Source organism: Ochotona princeps, chromosome 20, assembly GCF_030435755.1.
Source record: "Ochotona princeps isolate mOchPri1 chromosome 20, mOchPri1.hap1, whole genome shotgun sequence".
Lineage (NCBI taxonomy): Eukaryota > Metazoa > Chordata > Mammalia > Lagomorpha > Ochotonidae > Ochotona > Ochotona princeps.
In genome coordinates this window covers 3,775,533-3,801,431 of record NC_080851.1, presented here as the reverse complement: position 1 = coordinate 3,801,431, position 25,899 = coordinate 3,775,533, and the positions used below count along the sequence as shown (strand labels likewise).

At 57.8% G+C, this 25,899-nt stretch overlaps 1 protein-coding gene across 6 annotated transcripts in view; it reads right to left on the bottom strand.

Annotated features, from left to right (window-relative positions):
• The window catches only part of CAMK2B (calcium/calmodulin dependent protein kinase II beta), a 57,745-nt gene extending 46,103 nt beyond the window's left edge, over nt 1-11,642 (bottom strand). For 4 of the 6 annotated variants that reach the window (XM_058678046.1, XM_058678048.1, XM_058678047.1 and 1 more), the window contains exon 1: nt 7,052-7,303. In XM_058678046.1, coding sequence (XP_058534029.1) covers nt 7,052-7,116 — 65 coding nt within the window. In that variant the 5' untranslated portion in view covers nt 7,117-7,303. Of the gene's footprint in view, nt 1-7,051; nt 7,319-11,632 lie in introns of those variants that run through there. The other 2 variants (XM_058678050.1, XM_004582250.3) reach the window with 2 other exon arrangements.
• Nucleotides 11,643-25,899: the final 14,257 nt, after the last annotated feature.

Sequence of the window (25,899 nt, the reverse complement as noted above, 5' to 3'; positions counted from 1 at the left end):
GTAGGCATTTGCCCCTGCCTTCGTCAACATCATGGCCACATCTGCTGCAGCAGTGATGTGTAGGGTCTCCAGCTCACCGCTTGCCGACACTGCCTTGACCGTCCTGGGCTCCTGGGATTCTCATGTGAATTTTAGCACTCACCTATGAACTGTGACCAGAAAGACAACTATAGCTCTGATAGCTTTCACCCCAAGACTCAGTCCAGAGTGCATGTCACCCCACAACATCAGCTCTTCTGGTCTACTGGATCGCTTCCCATGTCTCTAAGTCTCCTAACTTCTCTCAACAGCTTCCAATGTACCGTCTTGTATTTCTTTCATTAAATTCATTACAAGATGGTTCTCAATTATTTAGATGCTGTTGTAAATAAAATATTTACAATATTTTGACAGCAAATATTGCCATAGTTTAATCAAATACAATGAATTCTTGAATGTTGATTCTGTGTCATGCAACTCTGGTGGTTTCTAGTGGATTCCTGAGGATTTTCCACACAGAACCACGCTGTTGGCAAACGGAGGCACTTGCCCAGTGCCCTGCGCCTGTGCGTCCTTATCCTGTCCACTTGCTCTGACGGGCAGGCAGCAGAGACAGCCAACAGCCTGCTCCCGGCCGTGGTCAGTGGGAGTAGGGAAAGTGAGTGTTTCATAAAAACGTTCGCTATGGGTTTGTCATAGATGTCTTTTTCCAAAGGTCTCTTCTGGCCTGCTGGGTTTTTGTTTGTTCTTCATTAGAAAAGAGTATTGTTTCCACAAGCTTCCTCTGCATCTACTGGGATGACCTGTGGTTGCTTTGTTTATTTGGTCAATATGGTGATTATGTAGACTCTTCTTTCTTAGAAATGTATTTATTTGTTTGAAAGAGTTACAGAAAGAGAAAGAGGCAGGAGAGAGAGGGAGAGAGAGAGAGAGAGAGACAGAGAGATCTTCCATCTGCTGGTTCACATTCATATGGCTGTCAGGCCAGAGGCTTCTTGGGAAGGCACCCCCGGCCCCTGGCTGCGCTGCTCCCCACTGCTGCCCTGGCTCCTGGAGAGTGCCAGGCACATGTGCACAGACCAAGTGGTGGATCGGCTGGACAGGAGCACCCGAGAGCTCACACTGCCCCAATTGCAACCTGCAGCTTCAAGCAAAACCAGCAGCCAAGGGGGCCTGGACACACAGGCCCTTGTGAGCCAAGCTTGCAGCTGCTGTTGTCCTGGACCACGTTCAGCCCAAATCAGGACATGGACATCTGGGGCCACGCAGGGAAATATGCAGAGGGGTCAGCACAGCAGTTCAGGCCCTCAGCATGCACGTTAATAGCCAATGCCGCGGATTAGAGTGGACTAAGGCAACATGGGCTGGAGCTGAGGCCCCAGCAAGTGGTTAGGCTGGATCTATGGTGCCACCACAGAGATGGACAGGCTCGGATGCGCAGCCCAGGCCAGGACCCACTGTCTCGGGGTCATCTGCAGCAGACTGTGCTCCTTCAGGCCCAGGAGCCCCTGATCACTGCCCTGGACAGTCCCCGGGCCTCCGAGGAAGGGGCTGTAGCTGATACACCAGGACACATGTGAAGACCTATATGAGGAAGTGGGTAAGCGAGACAAGTCCCTTGGGGTCCAGCTCCATGGTTGTCAAGGGGTAGGTGAGGGGGCAGACCTGCAGCCCAGCTGCCAAGCACCAGGAGTCCCTACAGGCCGCCCATGCAGGGTGGGTGAGCCACTGCCCTGCGAAGCGGGCTGGGTGACCCAGGCCATGGTCATGGAGCCTCTGCTAGGTGCTGCCTGCAGGTCTGCACTGATCACAGTGCCAAATGCAGAGACACAGGACATGCCTGTCAGGCGGGTGGAGGGGCGGGGCTCAAGGCAGAGGCCTCGCCCCCTTCCCTGTGGGACCCCACCTGCCAAGAGCTGCCCCGGGACAGGTGGCAACGTGGTTTTCAAGTCTCCACCTGGCTACTGCCAATCTGCTCCAGAACTAAATAGACACTTTCTTTGTTCATGACTATTATTCCCACTCGTAAACGGCCACTGTCCACTATGCCCTGGTTCAGTCTGGCATCAACCCAGGAAACCAATCCTGCCATTCAGGGCCCTGGCAGCTCAGCAACACAACTCCCAACATGAGCAGGGGTCTCCACTCTAAGCAAATGCAGATTTTATGAAAATGAGTACACGACATACTGCTAGGTGCTCTGCCAACATGCTAATCTGGCTAGTGCCGCATCAATATATAATCCATTCTTCCGTGTCTACACTGGCAGAGTCAAGGATGCCTCCCAGTCATCCCACCAGGTGCCGGCTGTGTGGAGGAGGAGGAGGCCCTGGCATTTCTGAAGCTGCATCTGCGGTCTCCAGGGACCTCATGTCCCTTCCTCAGGCTCGGCAGGGGATGTCGGGCAGCAGGGGACCTACTGGCTCACCCGTGCCAACATGGCACATCTGCGTCTGTGGAACTTGCTGTGACTTCCAGGCCTGGGAGGCAGACATGAGAGCCAGCCCCGCTGGGAGCCTCAGTTTTGGCGGACTCCCAGTGCACCCTTCGCTCCCTCCAGGGAGACCAGCGCCAGCACACACCTGCCAGTACCACCTGTGCAGCCAGAGCTCGCCTCTTCCTTGACAGGGATGGAGTCGCCGCCTCCTGATGACCCTCCAGGCTGTGGTCTCACATACAGGGTCCCACCATCTCCTCACATGCACCATAGGGGATCAGGAGTTTCAAAGTCATGGACTTAAAAACACGTGTATGTCAGAGGGACATGAAATGCCCAGCAGACCTGGCAGGAAGTACACGCATGGTGCTTCCTGTGTTTTCAATTCACATGCGAGTGGGGTACATGTCTGTGCACTCACACACGTATGGATATGTAAGCGTGTCACACAGACACTGGCACCCCCAGGCCAGGCGCCTCTGAGCAGTGAGGGGGCGTCCCAACTGTGCTGCAGGCATCCTTGTTTTATAAAATGACCACACACCCTTGGTAAACTCTTCATGAAGTAAGATTTTTGAGCCTTAAAGGTCCCAAATGGGGGCAGAGATCTGGTTGTCATGGAGAGACCATGGAGGGTGATGACTTTTTCCTAAGTGGGAGCCATGGGCAGCATCGTGGGTTTGGGAACACAAAGTCAGCATGGCAGGCCACTGGCCATGGCCAGGCACATCCCCGGGGAGCCTGTAACCCGGCCACAGGGTAGCCAGCAGTGTGTGCAACCTTAGGGTGCAGGAGCACCGAAAGCTTGAGAGGGGAGCAGGCAAGACCCGCAGAGCAGCAAAGCTCAGGGGGTCTGCAGGGACAGGATCTCCGCAGGCCTCTGTTGCCACTGCAGAGACCTGGGGATGACCACCGTGCCCGATCCCAGACTGGGTACGCGCATGGAGCAGCGCCATTTAGGTGCCAGCAACTGTCACCAGGGAGGAGAGAGTCCGGGCGGCGAGCACGCAGTGTATTCTTAGCTCCTCGGCAAAGTAGGTTATGGTATAAAAATACCATTACATAGTAACTCAGCCGCCCGCCTTGCCACCGCTGGCCGCCAGCCTCCGCGGGCCTGTGCTGCACCTTCCTAGACTACCCTCGTTAGCAAGGCGAGGCCAGGACCCATCACGCCCCTCCACACTTGGGGCCCAGCCCAGGAGACGGCGCAGGGCGCTTTGGCCAAGACTGGGTGGGAAGGACAAGAGGGGGTACAGGGGCAGAGTCTAGGGAAGGGGGGATGACGCTGGGTGCGCCCAGGGAGGGAAAAGGCAAACAGGGTGCTTACGGCCCCCACCCCAATTCCCTTCCTCCCTAGAAACTCAGAAATCCACCTGCTCGGATGTCCTCTGTGTATCTGTTAAGCACCTAGCAGGCCACTCACCAGCTCACGGAGACAGCGGTGGCCCAGTCTACTGTCCACCCACCATCCACCACACTGTCTGTCCCCTGTGGCTGGGGTAGACAACCCTATACCCCAGTGTCAATGACACACTAGAGCTCCAGTCCCTGCCCCCGAGTTGTGGTTGGGAGGGGTGGATGCCAGGCCCCCTGGTTCTCAGGGCTCAGCAAGCTGCTCACTTTCCTTGAGTGCCGGGGTGGGGGTCTCTTTGAACTGCCAGTCAGATCTGACTCTCAGGGCTTGCTGGGGGGTTGTCTCCCATGGGCCACAAAACTGCAATCCAACCCCTAGGTCCCCCAGACAGCACCCATATTTCGCGACAAGAACTCCCCAGAAAGAGGACCCATTGAAATCGGCACCCTCTTCTCATCCAGTGCCGGCATCACAGCACAGGGAGGGGTACCCTTCCTGGGACAAAGGCTGTGCCAGCCAACACAGGCAGCGCAGGAAACCAGGAGGCAACCTGGACTCCACGTCCAAGGGCCAATCAAGCCCAGTCTGTCCACATCCAGTGACTCTCCACGGAGAACCCCAAAGAACCCCGACCTCAAGATGTCTGCATGTGAGTGAGGGCACAGGAGGGGCCCAGGACAGACTGTGCGCATGCGTGGCCGTCGCCAAGGGAAACGCGCTCTGAATACATTTGTTTGCAATATTCTACTTCTTATAGCTTAAAAATCAGAGAGAAAACTCAAAGCCAAAATGGCCAAAGACAGACAGTTTCCCACTCCGAGCAGCAGACAGTCACCGTGATTTGACGACTCCCAGTATTTTCAGAATTACTAAAATCTGTGAGATGCAGAAACCCACCACCCACGCTGCAGGCTGGCCCGCTTGCATGCGGGGGCCTCCTCGCCGAGCTCCTCCTGCCTGCCGCCTCAGGATCCTCAGGCTCAAGGAAGCTTTGGCCTGGCTCCTGGACAAGTGGCCATGAGCCTGCAGGACTGCACGATGAACGGCATGCCGGGAGAGCCCCCGAGCTGCAGGACCTCGGGCGGTTGAGCCAGCGCTGAGGCCCAGGAGCAGAGTAGAGTGGGCGAGGGGTGAGGAAGAGGCTGCGCCACCAACACTGCCATGGCCCCACAGCCCAGCCTGCCCACCAGCAGGGGCCACGGGAAGCTCGGCTGGCCTGAATGAGTGGGTGCCAGGGGCTGCAGCTTTAAATAAACTTGGCTGTGTCCACCTGGGCTGGGAGGAAGCACCAACTGTGCCCCGGGGCCAGTACTGCCAACAAGCAGCCAGCATGGCTGCTCAGACCTCGGCCTCTCTCCCAGCCCTCTGCCCTCATGCCATCTCTACCTCACCTAGGGTCTCTCCTCACCTCTGGCCCTTTCCCAGCAGACATCCCCCCACCCTACTCCACCGGGCCGGGCCAGGGGCCAGAGAGCTCCACAGAGGTGGCTGGGCTGGGCTGCCTGCTGCTCGGGCAGGAGGCAGCCTCTGGTCCCGGTCTCACTCCCTGCCAGCCCAGATGCCTGCCCCAGCTCGGCACACGCTCCCTGCCAGCTCCTAACCTGCCTACCCCCAGTGGGCAGTGCCAGCCCTCACCTGGTCCCACCATGGAGTTGGCCCTAGGGCCCTCCACTCCCAAGCCGGCAGCAGCTTCCAACGGCCAGCTGCTGTTGGGTTAGGAGGCTGAGGGGAGACCCAGGCAATCTGAGCTGCTGCCAGGGGAAGGAGGCCTGGGCCACAGGGGAGGCGGAGGCCCAGCAGGGAGTGGGCAGCACTGAGAGGGGTAACGGCCTGCATGCTCTTGACCACAGGTGGACAGGATGGCCCTTGGGACCAACCGCAGCCCGCGGCCGGTCTACACATCTGCAGGGCTCCCACTGCAGGACACCAGCCCACTGCCCCTGCCCCACTGGGGGCCTCCAGTCTTGCCCATACCCTGCCTGCAAGGGAAGCTCCCTGGGCTGCCTCCCAGGCCCACCCAGCCTCCACCAAGGTTGAGGTGCCCTCATCACCTCCCCTCCACACTGGGCTACCCACCCCCGGGGCCTGATCTGAGCGCCCCCAAGTGCAGAGAAAGCTAGGGAAGGCACCCGCCGACACCCCTCCCTCCTGCAGGCGCTCCACAATTATCAGCCATCGGTGTCCCTCGCCCACCACAAGCTTCTACCAGGCGCTTTTTTAGTAAAGGGAAAAAAGGATCCGCCACTGGATGTGTAAGAGGAAATCTCGCCAGCGCCCCCACCCGCAGGAGAGCAGAACCGGGGGAAGATGGGGGCAGGGAAGGATGGGGCCCCAGCCCCTGGAGACCCAGGAGTTCTGAGGCCAGCGTGGGGGTGGGGCGGGGGAAGGGGTGTAGCCACGGTGGTTCCTAGAGGGGAACCCCGGGCCAGGGAAAGGGCTGCTGTGGGGCTTCCAGGCCTCCGACCCGAGGCGCGACTCTGGGCCTGGAGACCCCAAACCAGGACACGGCCCGCATGGCAGGGTAGCACAGGACGCAGAGCGAGCCCGGGGCTGGGGCACCTGTTTCCCAGAGGCCCCACCTGCTCCAGCCCTTCACTGTCTCTTCCCCTCGCGGCGCCTACAAATAAGGCTCCCAGACCCAGTCTCCAGAGCCGTCTCTGAAATCGGGAGCCCACTCGACGGGCTCCCAGTTCCCCATCATGCTGACCTGACCTGGGCTCCCTGACCTCGCCTCCACCTCCAAATAACTGTTTCCAGAAGAATCTGCGGGAAAATCCTCCCAGGTTCCCTGGGGACCCACGCAGAGCTGCTCCCACGCCGGCACCCCGCGCGGAGGGGGCCGTGCAAGAGCAGGCACGAAGCGGGTCCCGCCGCCCCCGCCGCCGCCGCCGCCGCCCGATGGGGGTGGGGACAGCGCGCCACGCGGGGGCGACCCCCGGGACCGCGACCGACCTGTCCGGGTGCGCCAGGCCCCGGTGCGCCCCTCCTCGGTGACCTCCCCGCCGCCAAATGCGTCACGTCTGCCCAGCGCTAGGGGACACCTGCTGCCGCCCCCGCCGGGCGAGTCCAGATCCCCGAGCCCCACACTGTTCAGGGCCGAGCACCGAAGTCCAGCAGCCCGGAGCCGGGGTCGGGGTCGGGCAGCACGGAGCCGCCCGCACACGCCTGGGCCGGGGCCGGGAGGAACCGGGGGCGCGCCGGGCCGCAGTGCGCCCAAGGCCGGCCGGGCCGAGGCTCCAGCGCCCGGGGGTCTTGGCCAACGCGCGCGCCTCGGCTCTTACTTGCCAATATCCTCGTAGAGCTGGTACTCATCGGTGAAGCGGGTGCAGGTCACCGTGGTGGCCATGGCGGCGGCGGACGGGCTCGGCGTGCGCTCGGCTGCGCTCGGCGGCGGCGACTCCGGCTCCCGCTCGCGGGCACGGCAGCGACACGGGCGCGGGCGCGGAGACACCTCGGCTCGCGGCGCCGGGCGGGGGCCGGGCTGGGGCTGCGCGCGCGGCGGGCGCACGCGAGATCTGCTCGTTCGGGTCCCGCCAGGAGCGCGCCGCACACCTACGCGGGGAGGCGCGGGAGAGCTGTCACCGCCGCCACTGGCGCCGCCGCGCCTCCCGGCCTGCTGCCCCAGCACGCGCCGCACCCGCGCCCGGCACACGTTGCTCCTGCCCTCGCACCTCACCACACCCGCGCTGTTGCACCTGCACCGAACCTGCACCCTGCACTCACACCACTGTCCTGCACCCGCACCACGCCCGGCACACGCTGCGCCTGCACCCGCACGGTGCCTGGACGCTGAGCGGATGCACTAGCACACACGCCTCTCTGGCACCCACATCCCACCGTCGCCTGTGGCCGCGCCTGCACCTGCCCCGCTCCCGTGCCCCGCACGTACACCCACACATACAGCAGGCCTTTCACAGCACATGCATCTGTGCTGCGCAGCACACACGGCTGCACCATGAACCCGGACAGGCGCCGATGCCATGCAGCCTACGTGCCCTGCGGCTCACGGATTTTCATTGGCAAGGCCTGCATCCTCGCATCCATGCCCTACAGCTGTACCTGCACATGGGCTGCCCCCACACTGTGCCTGCACCCTGCACCCCCAGCCTGGAATCTGCATCACACCCACACACATGCACGCCCCTGCACTGCACCCACACCCCGCAGGGCACACAGGGAGCCCAGGCTGTCTCATCCATGGATGCCCCCTGACACCAACAGCAAAGGGCATTGAGGCTCCTGGATCGCCCCCGTCCCCGGGAGTGGGGATGATGCCAGAGTCCTCTATGCCACATGCAGTGCAGGCCCCTTTGCCAGGGCCTCCTTGGCTAGGTGCACACACCAGGCACCTGGGTGAGGAGCAACAGGGTGGACTGGAGGCTGCCCTGCAGCAGGTGCCAGCCTCCCCCCTCCACTCCTCCAGGACCCGTGGCCAAGGCTGGGAGCATCCCAAGTGGAGGTTCTGGGAATGGCCTACAGTGAGAGCTGCTCAAGGGAGGACATGGGCCAGAGGGCTGGGCCACCTGCCCAGGTGGTGGGCACATCCCCTCTGCCCACACTTGTTCACTTGCATGGCCCTGGCTTGGCCTGGCCGAGGAAAATATGGCTCTCTGTGCCCACTGCCCCCTTCAAATGGAGTGCACAGGGTTACAAGGCAGAGGCAGGGCTGCCTCAAGAACTGGGACTTTAGATCTGCCCTGGCAGCCCACTCCCACCTGAGACCACAAGCCTGGCAGCTTGGAGGAGCATTTCCAGTACCTGTGGATGGAGCGAGGCTGCTGGCCACCAAAACTTTCCCTTCTACTGCCTCTGGTATGGGCTCTGAACCCATCCTTCTCCCAGTCTGCAGCCAGAGCTAGCAGCTTTTGGAATCCTGGTGCCTGCTGCCCCAGTACAGGAGTACAGGAAAGGGGGCCAGCTTCCTGACCTCTCAGGCAAGATACACCCCACAGTCCTGGCCATGAGTCCAGGCCCTGGGTGGCCTGTGCCCAGGAGATGGTTGATGGACAAGGACAAACATGATGCAGGCAAGTGCAGGTCCCACATGCTGGAGTCACAGGAGTAGCTGGCCGTGGCGGCAGCAGGAAAGGAGCCCAGCAGAGCCAGACAAGATGCATATGGGAGCTGGGCCCCTTGCAGCAGGCAGAAGTAGGGTGCTGGGGCCCCACAGACCTGGCTCAAGTTTCCCCTGGGGCCTGTGTTGAACCCTGGGGTCTCCCCAGCACCTGCTGGTCCCAGAAGCAGGGAGTGTAGGAAACTGATTGGTAACCCCACAGAACCACCTGCCCTGCCTTGCCCAAGGGTGGTGACCAGCAGGTGCAGGCACTGGAGTCCTCACACTGCAGACCTGCCCTTGTGCTGTGGGCCTCTCACCTATGTGTCCTCATCCAGTTCCCCAGCAATTCCACATGCATGGCGTGCCAGTGTCCCTGTGTCAACAGGCCCTAGAGACATCCCAAGATGCAGCTGGGATACAAACCGTTGGGATAGGAAGATACACACACATGCAAACACAGCGCACCATTACAGGCACACACACATGCATAAACACATGTATTTATAAGCACACACAAAACACACATGCCCACATAGTTTCCAACATGTAGCCTTAGGCTGGGGCACAGCACCTTGGGTGGGCCTTGGCGAGGTCACTTTTTGCAAGGTGGAGGAAGGCTGGGCAGGACCAAGGTTGTACAAGATGCCAGGAACTGTGGCGGGCACTGTGGCATAGGTGGTTTAAACCACTGCTTGCAATGCCAACATACCATTTAGGCACCTGCTCATGTCCCGGCTGCCTCTCTTCTGATCCAGCTCTCTGCTTACAGCCTGGGAAAGCAGCAGAGGATGGTCCAAGTCATTGGGCCCCTGAATCCATGGAGAAGATCCAGGAAGAAGCTCCTGGCTCCTGGCCTCAGCCTAGCCCAATCTGGCCACACCCGGGAAGTGAACCAGCATATAGATCTCTCTCTCTTTCTCTTGGATATCTCTGAATTTCAAATAAAAAATTGTTTTTTTTATTAAAAAAACAAACAAACAAAAAGAGGCTGGGGTCACCTAGGGATGCAGCTTGAGGCCTACTGCGTGCTGGGCCCGATCCGGGGTTCCACATGTGCCAGCACCTGAGGTGACCTGGGCAGCCCCCACTCAGGAGGGAGGGCAGGGCAGGGCTCACCACTGCCAGCAGTCTACCCTGCATCACCTCACAGACTAGCCCCTTCCCGCCCACCCCAGTGCTCTCTGTCCTCCCTAGCAGGAAAAGAAGGCTGGTGAGGATAAGGAGGCTGCCAGCCTGCCACCAGGAGCCCTCTGCTGCGCCTGCTGCGGCCTCCCCCCCACCTGCAGGAAGGGCCCTTAGCACCCTCGCTCCCATGTCGTCGCCGCCTCCCACCTTGTCCTTGCTCCCTCAGAGGCAGAAGCAAGCAGGGCTTTCCCTCCCAGGTGGCAGCTAGGGTGGGTGTGGGGAGATCAGTGCTGGGAGGTTATTGTTAGGACAGTCACCATGGCAACAGGCGTCACATCTGCAGAGCCCAAAGTGCTGCACATGGGGCTCACTCTCCCAGAGAAAGCCCTCGCCTCCCTGTCCCTGTCACCAACGGCCACCATCTGTTAGGCCTGGGCATGGATACCTGATCGCCCAGTGCTGGACATGGCAGCCTGGACAGAAGCTTGAGGCAAGTAGATGGAAGGCAATGATGATGAAGATGATGGTGACGGTGAGGGTAGAGTGGGAGCGAGTGGCAATGAAGGCCAGAGTTGCGGCTTAGAAGACCCCATCACATGGCAGAAGCCATGCTAAAGCTCCCTCGAGGCAGGCCTTGGGTGCTGTGGCTGAGGGCTTGTTTCAGGGGACCTGCTGGAAGGTGACCAGATGGCATCTAGAATGGGTGCCATGGGAGACATCCTGCGTGGGTCGGGGGATATCAGACTGTGCACTGAAGGACAGAGAGGGCCTGTAGTGAGGGTGCTGGCAGGGGCTGTGCCAAGGCCACCCCCAAGCTGGAGGTGAAGGGAGTGGAGCAGAAACCCATGGAGGCCCTGAGACACTGTCAAGGGCTCCTTGGCAGCATCCACCTGGCACCTGCGTCCTGCCGGGTGCTGAGCCACTCTGCTGACAGCTCAGCAAAGCCATCAAGCCCTGGCATGGAAGTGGCCGTAGGCCTGGCCTGCGGCTCAGTTTGGGCCCCAGGGAGCAGGAAGGTTTGCACACTTCTGCTTTCTCTGCAGACACCCAGAAGAGGGCAGGTCCCTGGATGGAGGCAGGTAGCTCCTGAACGCACATCCTGGCTGAAGCTTGACTGCACCTGCTGCCCCGCCTGCTGGCCTCCACTGGCTTGTCCTGGCTGTCAGCCCCACTGCCTGGGCCAGCCCCAGCATCTGACCCCTACATCATCTGTCACAGGGATGCTCAGGCCAGGGCAGGGATCTCCATCTTGCCATGGCAGCTGACACCTGTGCCCTCCTATGCTGCCCTGGGCAGCCTCCAGCTGTGGCATAAGATCATGCTGGAGACTGGCCACCACACTCGTATTCCCAGGGTGGCGGCAGAGGCTGGTGTCTGAGGCTGGCCCCTTCCTGTTGCTCAGATACCACATCCATAATGCACACAGCAGATGGGGGAGGGGAGGACAAATGCTGGGCATCCAACAGCTTTGTCCCTCATGGTCCTGGGGGCAGCAGTCTGCTCCCTTCACCTCATGAAACGACTGGAGAAGATGGAATGGTCCTGGGAGAGGGTGGCGGTCCCTCTGCCCCGCATGCTGAGGGACCTGCCGCTGACTCCTCGCCAGAGGCCAGGGGGTCTGAGAGAGAGAAGGTGTTCCGTCTTCGCCAATGGCCCAGCATTCATACTCGCAGGTGCTCACCTGAAGGAGCTCTCAGAAGCTACACTCACTGGTACCGGAACACGGCTCCCAGCTTCGGATCGGCGCAGCACCGGCCGTTGTGCTCACTTGGGGAGTGAATCATCGGATGGAAGATCTTCCTCTCTGTCTCTCCTCTCTGTAATCTGACTTTGCAATAAAAATAAAATCAACCTTTTAAAAAAATGAAAACAAATTTTTAAAAAATAAAATGGGGGATAAAACCTTAAAAAGTGTGTGTGGGGGGGCTTCTGTCGTGGAGGTGGTCTCCCTTAGCCCCAGGGCACAGAGGTCATTTCTGAGTGGAGCACCTCAGAGCCCACTGCGGCCTCTCCTTTCTAGTGGGTTTTGCTCTGCTACTGTAGGCATGGAAGGTGTTCAGGGGGCATGCATCGTTTGTTTCCAATCTTGGGCAGCAGCCAGCGCTGGGGACCAGGCATGGCTCAGCTCCTGGGCTCTGGGCGCGTGGCAGGGCTCTCTACCAGGACGCTCCCTGCAGGGGCCTGGCCTGGCAGTACCAGCCCTGACTCCCTAGGGGCAGATGACACGACTGATGCCCAGGACCCTGAGATTGCCAGCAGGGTGGCGTTCCTGCTGAGGGTGGGGCTGCCCCTGAGCCCTCCCACCTTCTCCCACCTGTCCCTACCTCCTGCTCCCTGGGGTCAGGCCTAATGACTGTCCTGCTGTGTCTTGGAAATTACAAAGCTCCCTATGCCCAGCCCCCACGGCGGCCATCCCCTGCGCTGCTCTGCAGCCCCTGGCCGCTGCCCACAGGAAGGTGTCCACAGCTGGTGCTGTGGCCAGGGCCTGAAAGACTGCATTGTGATTAAGATGATGGCTGCGCAGGTGGGACATGAGTAGCAGCTGTCTAGCTTGAGGACGGCCAGAAGGGAAACCAAATGCAAGCCCAGGCTTGGGATGATGCTGCGCCTGCCCTGGGCCTCCGGAACACCATAATCAGAGACCCGCCACGATGCCATCAGTGACATAGCACCTGGAGGCAGGTGAGCAGGAGACAGTCTAGGGGCAGTGACTGAGGTGGCCCCAGGAGCAGGAGGGGGCACAGCGGGGGGGAGTTGGGCAGCATCAGGGCAGAGCAATGCTGGCGTCCACCACACTGCAGGTCCAGGAGGACGTGGGAGTCAGGGCATGCTACCTGCTTCTTCCAGAATGTCCCGTGATTCCGTTGGACACTGTGGGCTCCCACCCTAAGAACAATAAACCTGGATACAATCGAGGGACAGTAGACAGCAGGTGACTTCGTACTAAACTCCCTCCCTGTTGCTCCGAACAGCAAAATGCAGACCCTCACTGTATCCTGCCTGACACTTGGCCTGTCTGCCCTGCTTACACCACCTGCCCGCAGTCAGCACTAGTGCTGTGGCCACGGCTGGGGTCCACATGACCCCTGTGTTTCTTCATGAGGCTCCCGGCATGCAGGTCCACGATGCGAGGGAGGCTCCTAGCTGTGTGCAGACACAGGGAACGCCAGCCGCACGACCAGGTGGGGCTCCCAGTACTCGCCCGTTGCGCCCTTGGACACGTTCTCTGTGGGCGTGGGCGGGGAGACAAGGAGCAACATGGAGTAGTAGTGGTGGGGGCTGTTGCTGTCCTCATCTCATTCCTCACCACCGGCAGGGTGGGGGATGTTAAACATTCCATCATTAAGAAGCTTTTTATAGATCCTCTTTAACAGAATAAGAAATCTCCCTTCTATTCCTAGGACATGATTGGAATAATTCTCATCTTGTAAAACGTGTGGAAACACATGGCTGGGCCATCTGACCAGTTCTTGCAATGCTCCACGGGCACCCAACAACGCTCGCTCGTCTCCACCCCAGGGCTTGGCTCAGGCTGGGGAGACCTGGGCTGCTGGTCCCGTTTACAAGCCCTCTCTTTTCCGGGGGTTCTCCATCGGCTCCCTCTCTCACTCACCATGAGAGGAAGTTAAAGCCTTCCACGATGAAGACGACGGTCAGATGTTCTCTCTCCTTTCGGCACTGACAGGTGCGCTGGGCAGAGCTGTGACTTACCTGCTGCTCTCTTCCCAGTGTTGGCTGCATCTCAGGCAATCCAACTGCAGTCATTGGCCCAGGCTCAGGGCCTGCATGGGGCACAGTGCAGAGCCAACCTTCTTTTTTTTTTTTTTTTAAAGATTTATATTTATTTTTATTGGAAAGGCAGATATACAGAGAGGAGGTGAGACAGAGAGGAAGCTCTTCCATCTGATGATTCGCTGCCCAAGTGAGTGCAACGGCTGGAGCTGAGCCGATCCAAAGCCAGGAGCCAGGAGCTCTTCCAGGTCTTCCACATGGGTGCAGGGTCCCAAGGCTTTGAGCTGTCCTCAACTGCTTTCCCATGTCACAAGCAGGGAGCTGGATGGGAAGTGGAGTAGCCAGGATTAGAACTGGCGCCCATATGGGATCCTGGTGCGTGCAAGGTGAGGACCTTAACCACCAGGCTATAACACCAGGACCAGAGCCAGCTTTCAGGTGCCACTGCCTCCTGCCATGGCTGTAGCAGGAGCAGCCTGTGAGATGACCTGCAAGGACCGTGGCAATGCCACCCCAGGGATGCCAACATTATGGACCAAACTGAGCCTGCCACCAAAAACTCAGGCTTAGAAACCTCAGAAGGTGACTGTATTTTTATTTATTTTAAAATATTTACATTATTCTTAATTTGTGAAGTATTGACTTACAAAATTATGTAAATTTGTTACTTTGACATAAATAAATGAACAGATAAACAGGAAAAAAAGATTTATTTGAAAGGCAGGGTTACAGAGAGGAGAGAGACAGAGGCCTTCCATCTGCTGGTTCACTCCCCAGATGGCTACAATGGCAGGGGCTGGAGCAGGCTGAAGCCAGGAGCCTGGAAGTCCACCTGGTTCCCTCAAGCGAGTGCAGGGACCCAAGCACTTGGGCCACCTTCTGCTGCCTTCCCAGCTGGACGGGAAGTGGAGCAGCTGGGACTCAAATCAGTGTAAAGGGATGCCGGTGACATGGGAGTCAGCCTAGCCCAGTGAGCCACAGCAGCACAAGACAGGCTCTTTAAAGTGGTGTGGGCTTAAAGAGTGAGCTGTTAGGCAGGCGCTGGTCCAGCATGAGGGACCTGTAGGAAGGTATATGTGGAGTGGTGAGGGCACTGTGTGAGGGCTGAGGGGCCCACACTGACCTCCAGCTGCCAGGACTGGGAGTGGACACAGCTCTGTGGTCAAAGCTGCTGTGACCATGTCATTTACAGTAGCAGCGCAGCAGATGGACCCAAGCAGGCCAGCAGAGGGGCTGGGCACCTTTAGTGGTCAGCTGAATCATGCAATGCGTGCCTGTGTGACTAGCCCCCAGGGAGGAGGGTGGTCCAGCTTTAGGCAAGGCCTCCCTGCCCTGGTCAGGGACATCTGGAAGACGTGCTGGTGTTCCACTGGCTTTGGCCCTTGGACACTGCCAACTTGCTCCAGAACTCTCCTGGACTGTGCTCTTCATCCATCCTCCCTGACCACCTGCCGCCTCGGCCTCCCTGCTTTCCCATAGTCACGTGTACCTCTTAGAGCAAGCCAGAGCTTCTATCATTTGTGTCTCGCTCTGGGAATGTCTAATTCACTTACAACTAATGTACTTCCTCATCTACCGTAGTTTACACCCACGTTGAGAATCCACTTATCCCATCTGTTATACATATTTTTCCTTTTTTCTTTTTTAAAGATTTATTTATTTTTATTGCAAAGTCAGATGTACAGAGAGGAGGAGAGACAGAGAGGAAGATCTTCTGTCCAATGATTCACTCCCCCAGTGACCGCAATAGCTGGCGCTGAGCCAATCCAAAGCCAGGAACCAGGAACCTCCTCCAGGTCTCCCATGCGGGTGCAGGGTCCCAAAGCTTTGGGCCATCCTTGACTGCTTTCCCAGGCCACAAGCAGGGAGCTGCATGGGAAGTGGGGTAGCCGGGACCAGACCAGCACCCATATGGGATCCCAGCACGTTCAAGGGGAGGACTTTAGCTACTAAGCCACCACGACGGACCCTTCTTTTTTGCCTTTACATATTATTTCTTGTTCCATCACCTGTTAGCTGTTTTACTGTTCTTTTTAAAAGATTATTTGGAAGAGAGAGAGAAAGGAGAGATACTTTACCCACTGACACTTCTCCAAATGTCTGCAACAGCCAGGGCTGGGCCAGGCCACAGCCAGAGTTCTATCCAATGTTCCCAGGGGTTCAGGGGCCAAGGACTAGGGCCTTCTGCTGCTTTCCCAGGTACCAGCAGGAAGTAGAACACCAGGACCTGAACTCCTGTGGGACGCCAGCAGGGGCTGCACCACGGCGCCTGCCCCAGCTCAGTGTTTCTGAAGCTTGTCCATGCTGCAGCAGGTGTTGGAACTTGGTTCTTCGGCACGAGTGAGGAGTAGTCCACCTGCAAGCAGTGGCCACTTTCAGGCCATTCTAAGTATTGTTACAATGAGTAACCACATACAAATGCTATCTGAATTCTTCTGTTTCCAGTTTTCCTGGGAATATTCTTTGGAGTGAAATTTCTGGACCATAGGGTAACTCTGGAACTTTCTGGGGAAACCATGGACTACTTCCTGTGAGAGCTTCACCATGTTAACGTTTGCACCAGCAATGTCCACACACATCAGTTTCACATCTTCACTAACGTTTGCCATTTTACTTAATATATATATATATATATTTTTTTTTAAAGATTTATTTATTTTTATTGGAAAGGCGGATATACAGAGGAGGAGAGACAGACAGGAAGGTCTTCCATCTGATGGTTCACTCCCCAAGTGAGCGCAACAGCTGGAGCTGAGCCGATCCAAAGCCAGGAGCCAGGGGCTCTTCCAGGTCTCCCACATGGGTGCAGGATCCCAAGGCTTTGGACTGTCCTCAACTGCTTTCCCAGGCCACAAGCAGGGAGCTGGATGGGAAGTGGAGTAGCCAGGATTAGAACTGGCGCCCATATGGGATCCCAGTGCGTGCAAGGCAAGGACTTTAACCCCTACACTATCGCGCCAGGCCCTAAAATATCTATCTATCTATGTATCTATCTATCTATTTTTTTTTAATTTGAGAGGCAGAGTTACAGAGAGGAGAGAGAAACAGAGAGATCTTCCATCTGCTGGTTCACTTTCCAAATGTCCAGAGTTCAGCCAATCCAAAGCCAGGAACTTCCTAGTGTGGGGACGGGGGAAACTCCGGCCTCCCACGTGAGTGCAGGAGCCCAAGGCCTTGCCCCATCCTCTGCTGCTTTCCCAGGCCAGACGCAGGAGCAGCCGGGACACACACCGGCGCCCATGGTGGGGGTCACACTGCTACACTATGGCACTGGCCCACAATTTCACTTTTTAAAAAAAGTGTAGCCATTCTAGTTTGCAAGAAGTCTTTTCCTCACTCTCACAATCTCCTTTTTATATGGCTTCCTCAGTATCTGCTCCGTGCCCATGGCATGTGTCACTTCCCTCACACTTTGGTAAGATTTTCTTTCTGGGGCAGAGCTGGAGTTCTTCCTGCACTCTGCCTCTGCTCCCTCACTGAAAGCGTCCTTTACCAACGTGTCTCCCACTCTGCGGGCTGCATGCTCATTTCCTTGCTACCTTTTGATGTGCTCAAGCTCTTGATTTTAACAAAGTGTCACTCTGCTCTTCCTGCTTTGGTACAGTATCTGAGTGGCCACTGTCGCGTCCAAGGTTGAGAAGATCCAGCCCTTTTCTTCCAAGCATGGTGTGCACTCAGCTCTTATCTTCAGGGGTCTATGGTGTGAGGTGGGGGTCCAGGCACCCCTGGAAGCAATCAGGGGAGGGGGAGGGCACACCACTCCCCGAGTGCTGGGCAGAGGATGCCAAGTGGCAGTGGTTGGGAATGGTCAGATATGAGAGTTCTCTCAGAGGTACTGCAGGAATCTAAGCTGAGCCCATGGGGTGGCTGCCTGGCTCTGAGAACCCGCTGAACCCTGGGTCATACGCTCCCAGGGTGCGCTTTCTGCTTTGGGAACCACACTTCAATAAACAAACCAATGGCGGGCACAGCTGGCGGCCCGAGCCTTGCAGTGCCATGTTCTGCTTTGAGGCAATGAAACCTGCTGCCTGAGGACTGTGACCATAACCAGAGGCCCTCTGTCCCCAGGGTCACGCCTTTGGGAATGAAGAGTCTTTTCTGAACTTTCTTGCAGTTGCCAGATCTTCAGTCCTAGGGAATTGACCCCAAGAGTAGAAGGGAGTCCCAGGGCAAGGGCTGGAGGCCTGGCAGCCAGCAGGTCCTAGGGAGGGATGGTACCCCTGTTGCTCCACTGTAGGAGCTTAGGTGGCAGCTGGCTGGTTCCCGGGGACCTGAGGAGCTGGCAAGCAGCTCTGGGCTGAGGCTGCAGCAGAGCGGGTAATGGGCTGGAGTGCAGTGCCCCATGGCAGGCTGCCACAGAAGTCAGGGCGGGAAGTCCTCCTTGCCCTAGAGGGTGGCCACTGGCCCACAGGGGCTGGGGAGGAGGGGACAGCAGGCCTTGACAGGCCTGCATGTGCTGGCTGCAGTGGGATGCTAGAGGCAGTGCCCTGGGCCCCATGTGGCCTTGCCCGGGAGCTCAGATCCCTCTTCCCACCTCACACCCATTCCTAAGGCCCTGAGACCTCAGGACTTCCTGCCTCCCTGACAGCACAGGCTGACCTAGGGCCGGCAGGATGTAGGCTGTGTGCAGCAACTCCTGGTCAGCAGTTCCCGGGACTTCTCACCAGCTCCTTAGGGTACACGGTCCCCAGGGGCACCCGAATGTTCTCGTCACCTCCAGCTACACAGCTGGCCAGGCTGGCCGCCCTCCTGCCTTACTGGCACCTAAACTATCTGTGCAGAGAGGCCTGGGTGATGAGTGAAGAGTGGGAGGATGGTCCCCTCTCTGACCAGCAATGCCCACCTGTCTTGAGTCTCTGGCCTTGGGCCCCAGGGGTTTCAGGAGGGTGTCGCCATGCCCCTCTGCCTCGGTCATTTCTGCCTGCCTCCCGTTTGATGGTGTGTGTGTCTCCCCTGCATGTGTCCCACCAGCTAGCACTGGGGAGCAGTGGCCAGGATGTCCCCATGCGCGTGGCCTCCTCCAGGGACCCAGAGCTGCTGGCTGGGGGGCTGGTCCCTGGGAATGCTATGCAGCCAGTCAGCACAGAAAGCAACTCAGGACTGAACTCTACCTAGCAACAAGATTAGCAGCTGATTCTGCAAGCCGGTATTTTTATCCCTAGGATGGGAACGGCTGGGAAGTGCCACAGCTCCTGCTCCCCCAGGGAGCTGCTCCCTCCGGTGCCATGTGGGCACCTTTCCACTCCCCAGAGCCTCCCCCTCTGCTCCCTCCCAATCTTCTGTTCCCACCTGTAGGGGCCTCTGAATTTCCAAAGTCCACTATCTCCTCCCCATTAACCCCTACCCCGATCCTTTGTGCCCCCATGCTATGCTGTCACTCTCTCAAAGCTCTGCGAGCTCCATGGACCGCCCCCACAACAGGCTCAGAGTGAGCCCTCTGCCCCATAGCCATATGAGCCTCTCAGATACCCCCTGCTGCAGCCACTCTCCATCACCCTCTCCCCACAGCTGAGGACTGGGCAGCCCAGAGCCGTGGAGCCCTTCAGATGGGCTGCAGCTGGTGGGACCAAGGGCATCATGTGGTCACGTCTGTCTTGGACAGAATGGTGTACACTCTGCCCTCCCCAGACGCCCACCAGGGCCCTGATAGCTGCAAGGACAAGGGCAGGGCAGGGTGGCCAGTAGCCTGGGCAGAGGCAAGGGTTCCAGCTGGCTCTTCTTCCCTCACTAGTCCTGCAGTGGGCACAACAACTCGGCAGACTGGGCACCACGCTATCACACAGCAGGGCGGGTGGGCTCCTTGCCCAGCATAGCTGCAGGAGCTAGCTAGGGGCCTGCCTCTACTACAGGCAGTGAGGCAGGACATGACAGTCCTGCTAGGAATCTGACCAACGCGTTAAACCTGGATAGGGCTGCTGGAACAGAAAACCTGGCTGGGAGGAGGAGTCCCCCAATTAACAGCCGTAACACCCAGGATCTGATAGGAAATAACTCAGCGTGTTGAGAGCCAGGGGAAGCCCCGTTGGCAAAGCTCAGGCCACAGCAAATCAGAAGCTGAGATCGTGAGGCTGTGAAAGCGAACGTCTTAAACACGCTGCAACGGCCAGCACTGGTGCTCCCCAAACACACGCGCATGCAAAGTCTTAATGAAGAGACTGCAAACCTGCATTTCTATAAAAAAGAACCCAGAGAAAAATTACAGAGCTAAAAAGCACATACATCAAATTAGAAACATTGCTGAATGAACTCTAACAGAGAGGGAATGGAGAAAGAATCAGCAAAGTTGGAGGGAGGACAACACAGCTCAGCCTGTGACCCACAGGGAGAAAGCAGACCACAGGAACCCAGGCCAGAGCCCCAGGGGTGCATCAGCAGAGGCCAGGAGGAGGACCACGCCCATGGACTAAGCAGGTGCCATCAGAGAGTCAGTGTGCAGAAACACGCCACTGTTCACAAAGGATACAACCCTATGCAACAGGTGCATTCCAGACAGAACACCATGACCGACTGACACACAGAGACACTCCAGGGAGACGCTTATCACAGGGGGCTCCATGCCTTGGAGGCTCACTGGCCCTGGATCTGCCATGTGGGAGTGAAGGCACTCCCAGGGCGAAGTGGAGCAGAGTCCCTGGGCCCAGGGTGGCCCCGAGGGCAGGCCCTTGACCCTGGGTGAGCAGTGGCCAGGACAGGACCACAAACAGAACATTCCTCACTTTGTGACTCCATCCCTAGCTTATCACTGAAAATCTCACTATCTAATGCAGCTCCTCAGTGCAAATACTTGAGCAAAAAAATTAGCATTTAGGAGACAAGGGGACATTGACAGAAGCCAAGTTTTATGCTTATTGCAGTGAGAAATTGTTGACAACCTATGTCTGTAGCAGTTCTTGAAGCACTAGAGTAACATTTTAAAAAATGACAAATACATCAAAATGAAATCATAAAAAGGAGGTGCAGGGAAGAAAGCAGAATGCAGAGCAAGGAAATCATCAGGAAACAGGAGATCAAATGACAGACGAATGCTTCAAGTATCAATGGCTATTTCCAATGCCTGTCACGCGGAGATGGCCAGAAACACGCAGCCTGACACTATGGCAGCCCCAAGAAGACCCACCGCCAGAAAAACCATGGCAGATGTCGGTCAGCACCAGCTACAGTTAAATCATTTATCCATATAGCAGGAGGGAAGGTGGACTTCCAAACCAAGGAGACCACTGGGGATCTGTGGGCGGTGCTGACGGCTCACGCAGGGGAGACCTGGACAGACCTTCTGGTCCCGGCTGCAGCCCTGTCTCTGGGGACCTCTGGGGAGCTGACCCGCAGGTGGCAACCTGCTCTGCTTCTCCAACGGACACGCTAAAAAGGAAACAAAGAGGGCCTGACAGCGTGGCCTAGTGGCTAAAGTCCTTGCCTTGAACACGCTGGAATCCCACATGGGCGCCAGTTCTAATCCCCGCAGCCCCAATTCCCATCCAGCTCCCTACCTGCGGCCAGGGAAAGCAGTCGAGGGCGGCCCAAAGCTTTAGGACCCTGCACCCGCGTGAGAGACGCGGAAGAGGTTCCTGGTTCCCGGCTTTGGATTGGCGCAGCACTGGCCGTTGCGGTCACTTGGGGAGTGAATCATCGGACGGAAGATCTTCCTATCTCTCCTCCTCTCTGTATATCTGACTTTGTAATAAAAATAAATAAATCTTAAAAAAAAAAAAAAGGAAACAAAGACCTGTGACGGCTTTATTCCTCACAGTGCCTGGAAGGTCCCTGTGTGTCCTTCCGTGGGTGGTGGGGAATCACCCCCTCAGCTGCCGGGGTCCGTGTGATGGACGTGGAAAACAGGAAGGTGTGAGGAGCATTGCTTCCATCACAGGCAAGGCCGCAAAGGAACTCCTCGCCGAGCAAGGCTTCGGCGGGATGTTGCTTTGATCATCTGAATGCAGCCCGCTTTCCATTGCCGGACACAGGACTTCCCCACTGAGTTTTCAGTGATCTGCCTAGGCACTGTCTGCCCCTGCGGAGTTAACAGTTGACGTGTGGTATCTGTGCGAGCTTGGAAGTTGATGTTACTGATATTCGCTTCCAGCATAAAGGTTTTTACCTAGGCTGCTACGGCTGCCACCATTGCTATGTTAATCAAAGGTGTTCTGTCCTCAGGTGGTGGGGACTTGTTTACAGCCTTTCCTCTCCCATTGACGATATGCTAATCAAGGGTGCTAACTTCCCAGGTATAGGGGAAACCCATTCTTTCTCTCTCTCTTTGATCTTTTGGGTCCTGCCTCCGGACACATTCCTCCCTTAGCTGATTCAAGAGGCATGTGTTACTGGTTGAGCTTTCCTTAGGTGAGACAAACGGCAGAATTATCTTTAGCAACACCCATTTGATCATGACGTAAAAAGTCTGAGCCAGGGTTTGACTGACTGTATAAATAAAGCGGACGGCTTTATTGCATAGTCCACTATCATCATGGAAACCTAGTGGTCCGTCTCTTTCTTCGCCTCATCCACGCACCCTTCCCGAGTTCCGAAACCCAGGCTGGAGCTGGACTCCGGCACTCAGCTGTGGAGGGGGACCTGAACGGACCTCGAACGAACAAGTCAGGTCAGCTTGAGAAACATGTGCGCTACTTGGCACCCTTGCGAAGGCCACTGCTGCTGCATAGGAAGGGGTACCCTATGGCACATCTCACACTGCACATGGCACCCGGGACACCACACACTGTACATGGGGCACTGCTCACTACAGGCCATACATGGGACACCATACACTACAGACTGTGCACACAGGGCACCACACACCATAGACCATACACAGGGCACTGCGCACGGCACACAGGGCACCACACACCACAGAGAGCACCCCACCGAAAGCACACAGAGCACCCTATGACACATCGCAGACCAGAGACTATACACAGGGCACCACACACCGCAGACCTTGTGGCACACCACAACACAGGGATCCCACTGGGAGATGGGCAGCACCATCTGTATCCCAGGCTGGTTCCTGCAGAATGAGAAGTGTCCCTGCTGAAACCACTGGACATGGTGCTGACTGTGTGGGTGCTGACTCGATGTGGGTGCTGACCGTGTGTGGGTGCTGACTCCTTGTGGGTGCTGACCCCGTGTGGGTGCTGACCCTGTGTGGGTGCTGACTCCATGTGGGTGCTGACTGTGTGTGGGACTGACCATGTGAGTGCTGATCCCATGTGGGCACTGACCCTGTGTGGGTGCTGACTCCATGTGGATGCCAACCTTGTGTGGGCGCTGACTGCAGGTCACCAAGGCAGGGCCTGCAGGGCCCCTGGCTCCATCTGGCAGGAGAGCTATGGGTGTGGTGTCTGGGCTGTCTTCCACTCGGCCTCTTACAGCCCAGACCTCATATCCCTGGGGCTTTCACTGACCACGTTTTAGGCCTCACCCATACCGCTCCACTGAGATGTCACCTGGCTGTCCCCAGTGTCTGCACTGCCTGTCCTCTTGGCTCTGAGGACCTAGTTAGTGCTGGGTGCCTGCCAAAGTGATCTCCATGGGCTGTGGAGCACAGAGGGGGACTGGCAGCCCTCATGCCACTCCTGCCCATGCCCCCCGGCTGGTGCATGTGCCATGCCAGCCCCAAGCATGAAGATGCCCTGTCTTCTCCCCCTTTGGCAAGTCCCATCGGGCACTCCATGCAGGCCTTCCATTCGGTGCAGGCCTCTGGTGCCCTCCCACGTGCCCCACATGTTACTCAGATGTGGGACTCCCACATGACAAGTGATGCTTAACCTGCAGCACCGCACAGCTGACCCTGATGCATGTTTTTAAAATTGAAATAGAATATTCTGGAACCAGCATCCTGGGGTAGTGGGTAAATCGGCCACCTATGATATCTGCATATGATATGGCAGTTGGAGTCCTGGGTTCTGCCTGCCATCCACCTCTGGGCTAATGTCCTGGAAAGACAGCAAAGGGTGGACCAAGGGTGTACCCATGCAGGAGACTGGAGAAGCTCTAGTTCCTGGCTTCCCCCTGGTGGCAAAGCCCCAGGGTGCCCAGGCCACGGAGGAGGAACCCAGGGTGAGGATCTCTGTTCCATCAACTCTTCCTTCCGGGCCAGCCCAGAGGGCAGGAAGTGGATCACAGGGACCCCAGGTGCCTTCTGCCTGTCACTCAGCATCAGGATCACATCACGTGGCAGCTGAAGCCAGCAACGCACAGGGATGCCACGGCCACTCTCTTGCATCCCCTCCCCGCCCATGCCCTTGGCCCCACAACCTTAAGCACGCCTGACACCTCCTGGCCAGTCCGTTTTCATCTTGCCTGTGGCCTCCCTGAGTGGGACCCTATCCTTGCCTCTCTAGCCTTCCCTGAGTTAACACCTGTCCCTCTCCCTGGCCCTGCTCTCTGTGGGCTCACGTGGCCCATGGGCACGTCCACAGCCGAAGCCAGGTTGCAGGCAGCCTCACCGTGCCCTGCAGCTGGGGTGCCTACTCCTGAGCAGGACCAATCCCAAGAGCTGCATCAGCCCGAAGCCGGACCACCTCTCCAGCAGCACCATGTGTCCTTGCTGGGGCATGTGGGGGCTCTGCTGAGCGCCTGCCCCTTGCTGCCTCCAAGAGCTCAGCTAAGTGGGGGCCAGGTGGCTATGACCACTCCCCACTCTTCTGCTGCCAGCTGCACAGGGAGCTGGGGAAGCAGCAATGGCCTAGGGGCTGGATGACACTTTCCTGAAGGTTTCTGGGAAGGGGCTATGGGTGAGGGAACATGGAGGCTAGGTCTAGTGGCCAGCACTGAGCCACCTCCCCGAGGCAGGAGTGGGGTGCAGCCAGGCTGTCCCAGCAGGGCAGCCTGGATCCAGGGGGTGTGTTGTTCCCACTGGGGCATGGACTGGCACCCCTCTGGTCACTGCTCTCTGCTGTCCACATGTGGACGTGTGACAGGAACTGGAAGCATGTCCATGCCATGTGCTTGGCACTTCCTTCCTGAGCCAGGCTTCCTGCTACCCACGGAGAACAGCACAGACTGTGGGCCCACGGGAGACAGGGGCAGCTTGGACAGGCCCACTTCTCCACTTGGCCCCTTCTGCCAGGATTTCCCCAGCCTGAGGACAGAGTAGGGGTGTCCTCGTAACTGGGCAGAGTAAGACCCCCAAGAGCAGACAAAGAACTCAAACTGAGGGTCAGGCTGCAGGTTGGGAAGTCAGACTTCCACACACTCCTAGGAGCCAGATACAAGGCGAATGATCAGTGGAGACAATGAAACCTGAGACCTATAAAAATGTAAACAGAAACACTTAGCCTCCACACAATGTGGATCCAGGCCCTAGGCAGACAGTGATGCTGGGTGGCTCACCCACCTGCTGGAGGGTACACACTGACCACGGCACATACCCAAGGGCAAGTACTTGGGACCTTCCTGGATGCCAGCAGGCACTAACGTAAAACCCAGGGAGCATAGAGATGGGTAGCCATTGAGGCAGAGTGGTGGGGATATGGGTGGTGCGTGCCATTCAGCCAGGAAGGTTGGCCGACTAGTCTGGGGCTATGGGCTGGTAGCCCCCTACAGACCTGGCCTGGCCCAGCTGGGCTCAGAAGCATCCCTAGTCAGTGGGTTAGGACCCCAGGGGGGCAGACATGCTCCTTGATGGCTTTGAACAAGGCCCCACAACACGGGGTCACAGGACCTGGAGGCCCTGGCTGGGCACATTTCTAGGGTTCACATGGGTTTCCTTCCTCCCCCCAGGGCCTGCTCCATGAGCTAGCAGGAGCCCCTTGGGCTGGGAGCAGGACCTGGGGGACTGGGGCTCCTAGGGGGTGGAGGGAGAGCTGACCACGAGGACACCCTTGGGAGCACAGCCCTACTGCTCCACTGACTCCTCCTGGGACGAAGTCAACTCTGTTGTCTTCATGCGCCACACACGCCCCTGCCTGGCCCAGGGCAGTCCCCTCTTCAAGCCAGCACCCTGTGGAACCCTAAGCTGGTGAGGGACTTCCTGGGGTCTCCAACCCCCTCCACGGGCATGCAGGGCAGCTGGCTGAGACCTGCCCTCAGGGGCACAGTCCACATGAGGAGCTGCAGTGGCCCAGACCCAGGGCTGGAGGGGAGCCAAAGAGAACATGAAGGGCAGCGAGGGGCACGGGCCCAGGGACATCATCCCCTTCTTGCTGTCACTCAGCTTTGGAGTGACTGTCACCACCTGAAGTTTCTGGGGACCAAAAGCTTGCCACTATAACGGCACTA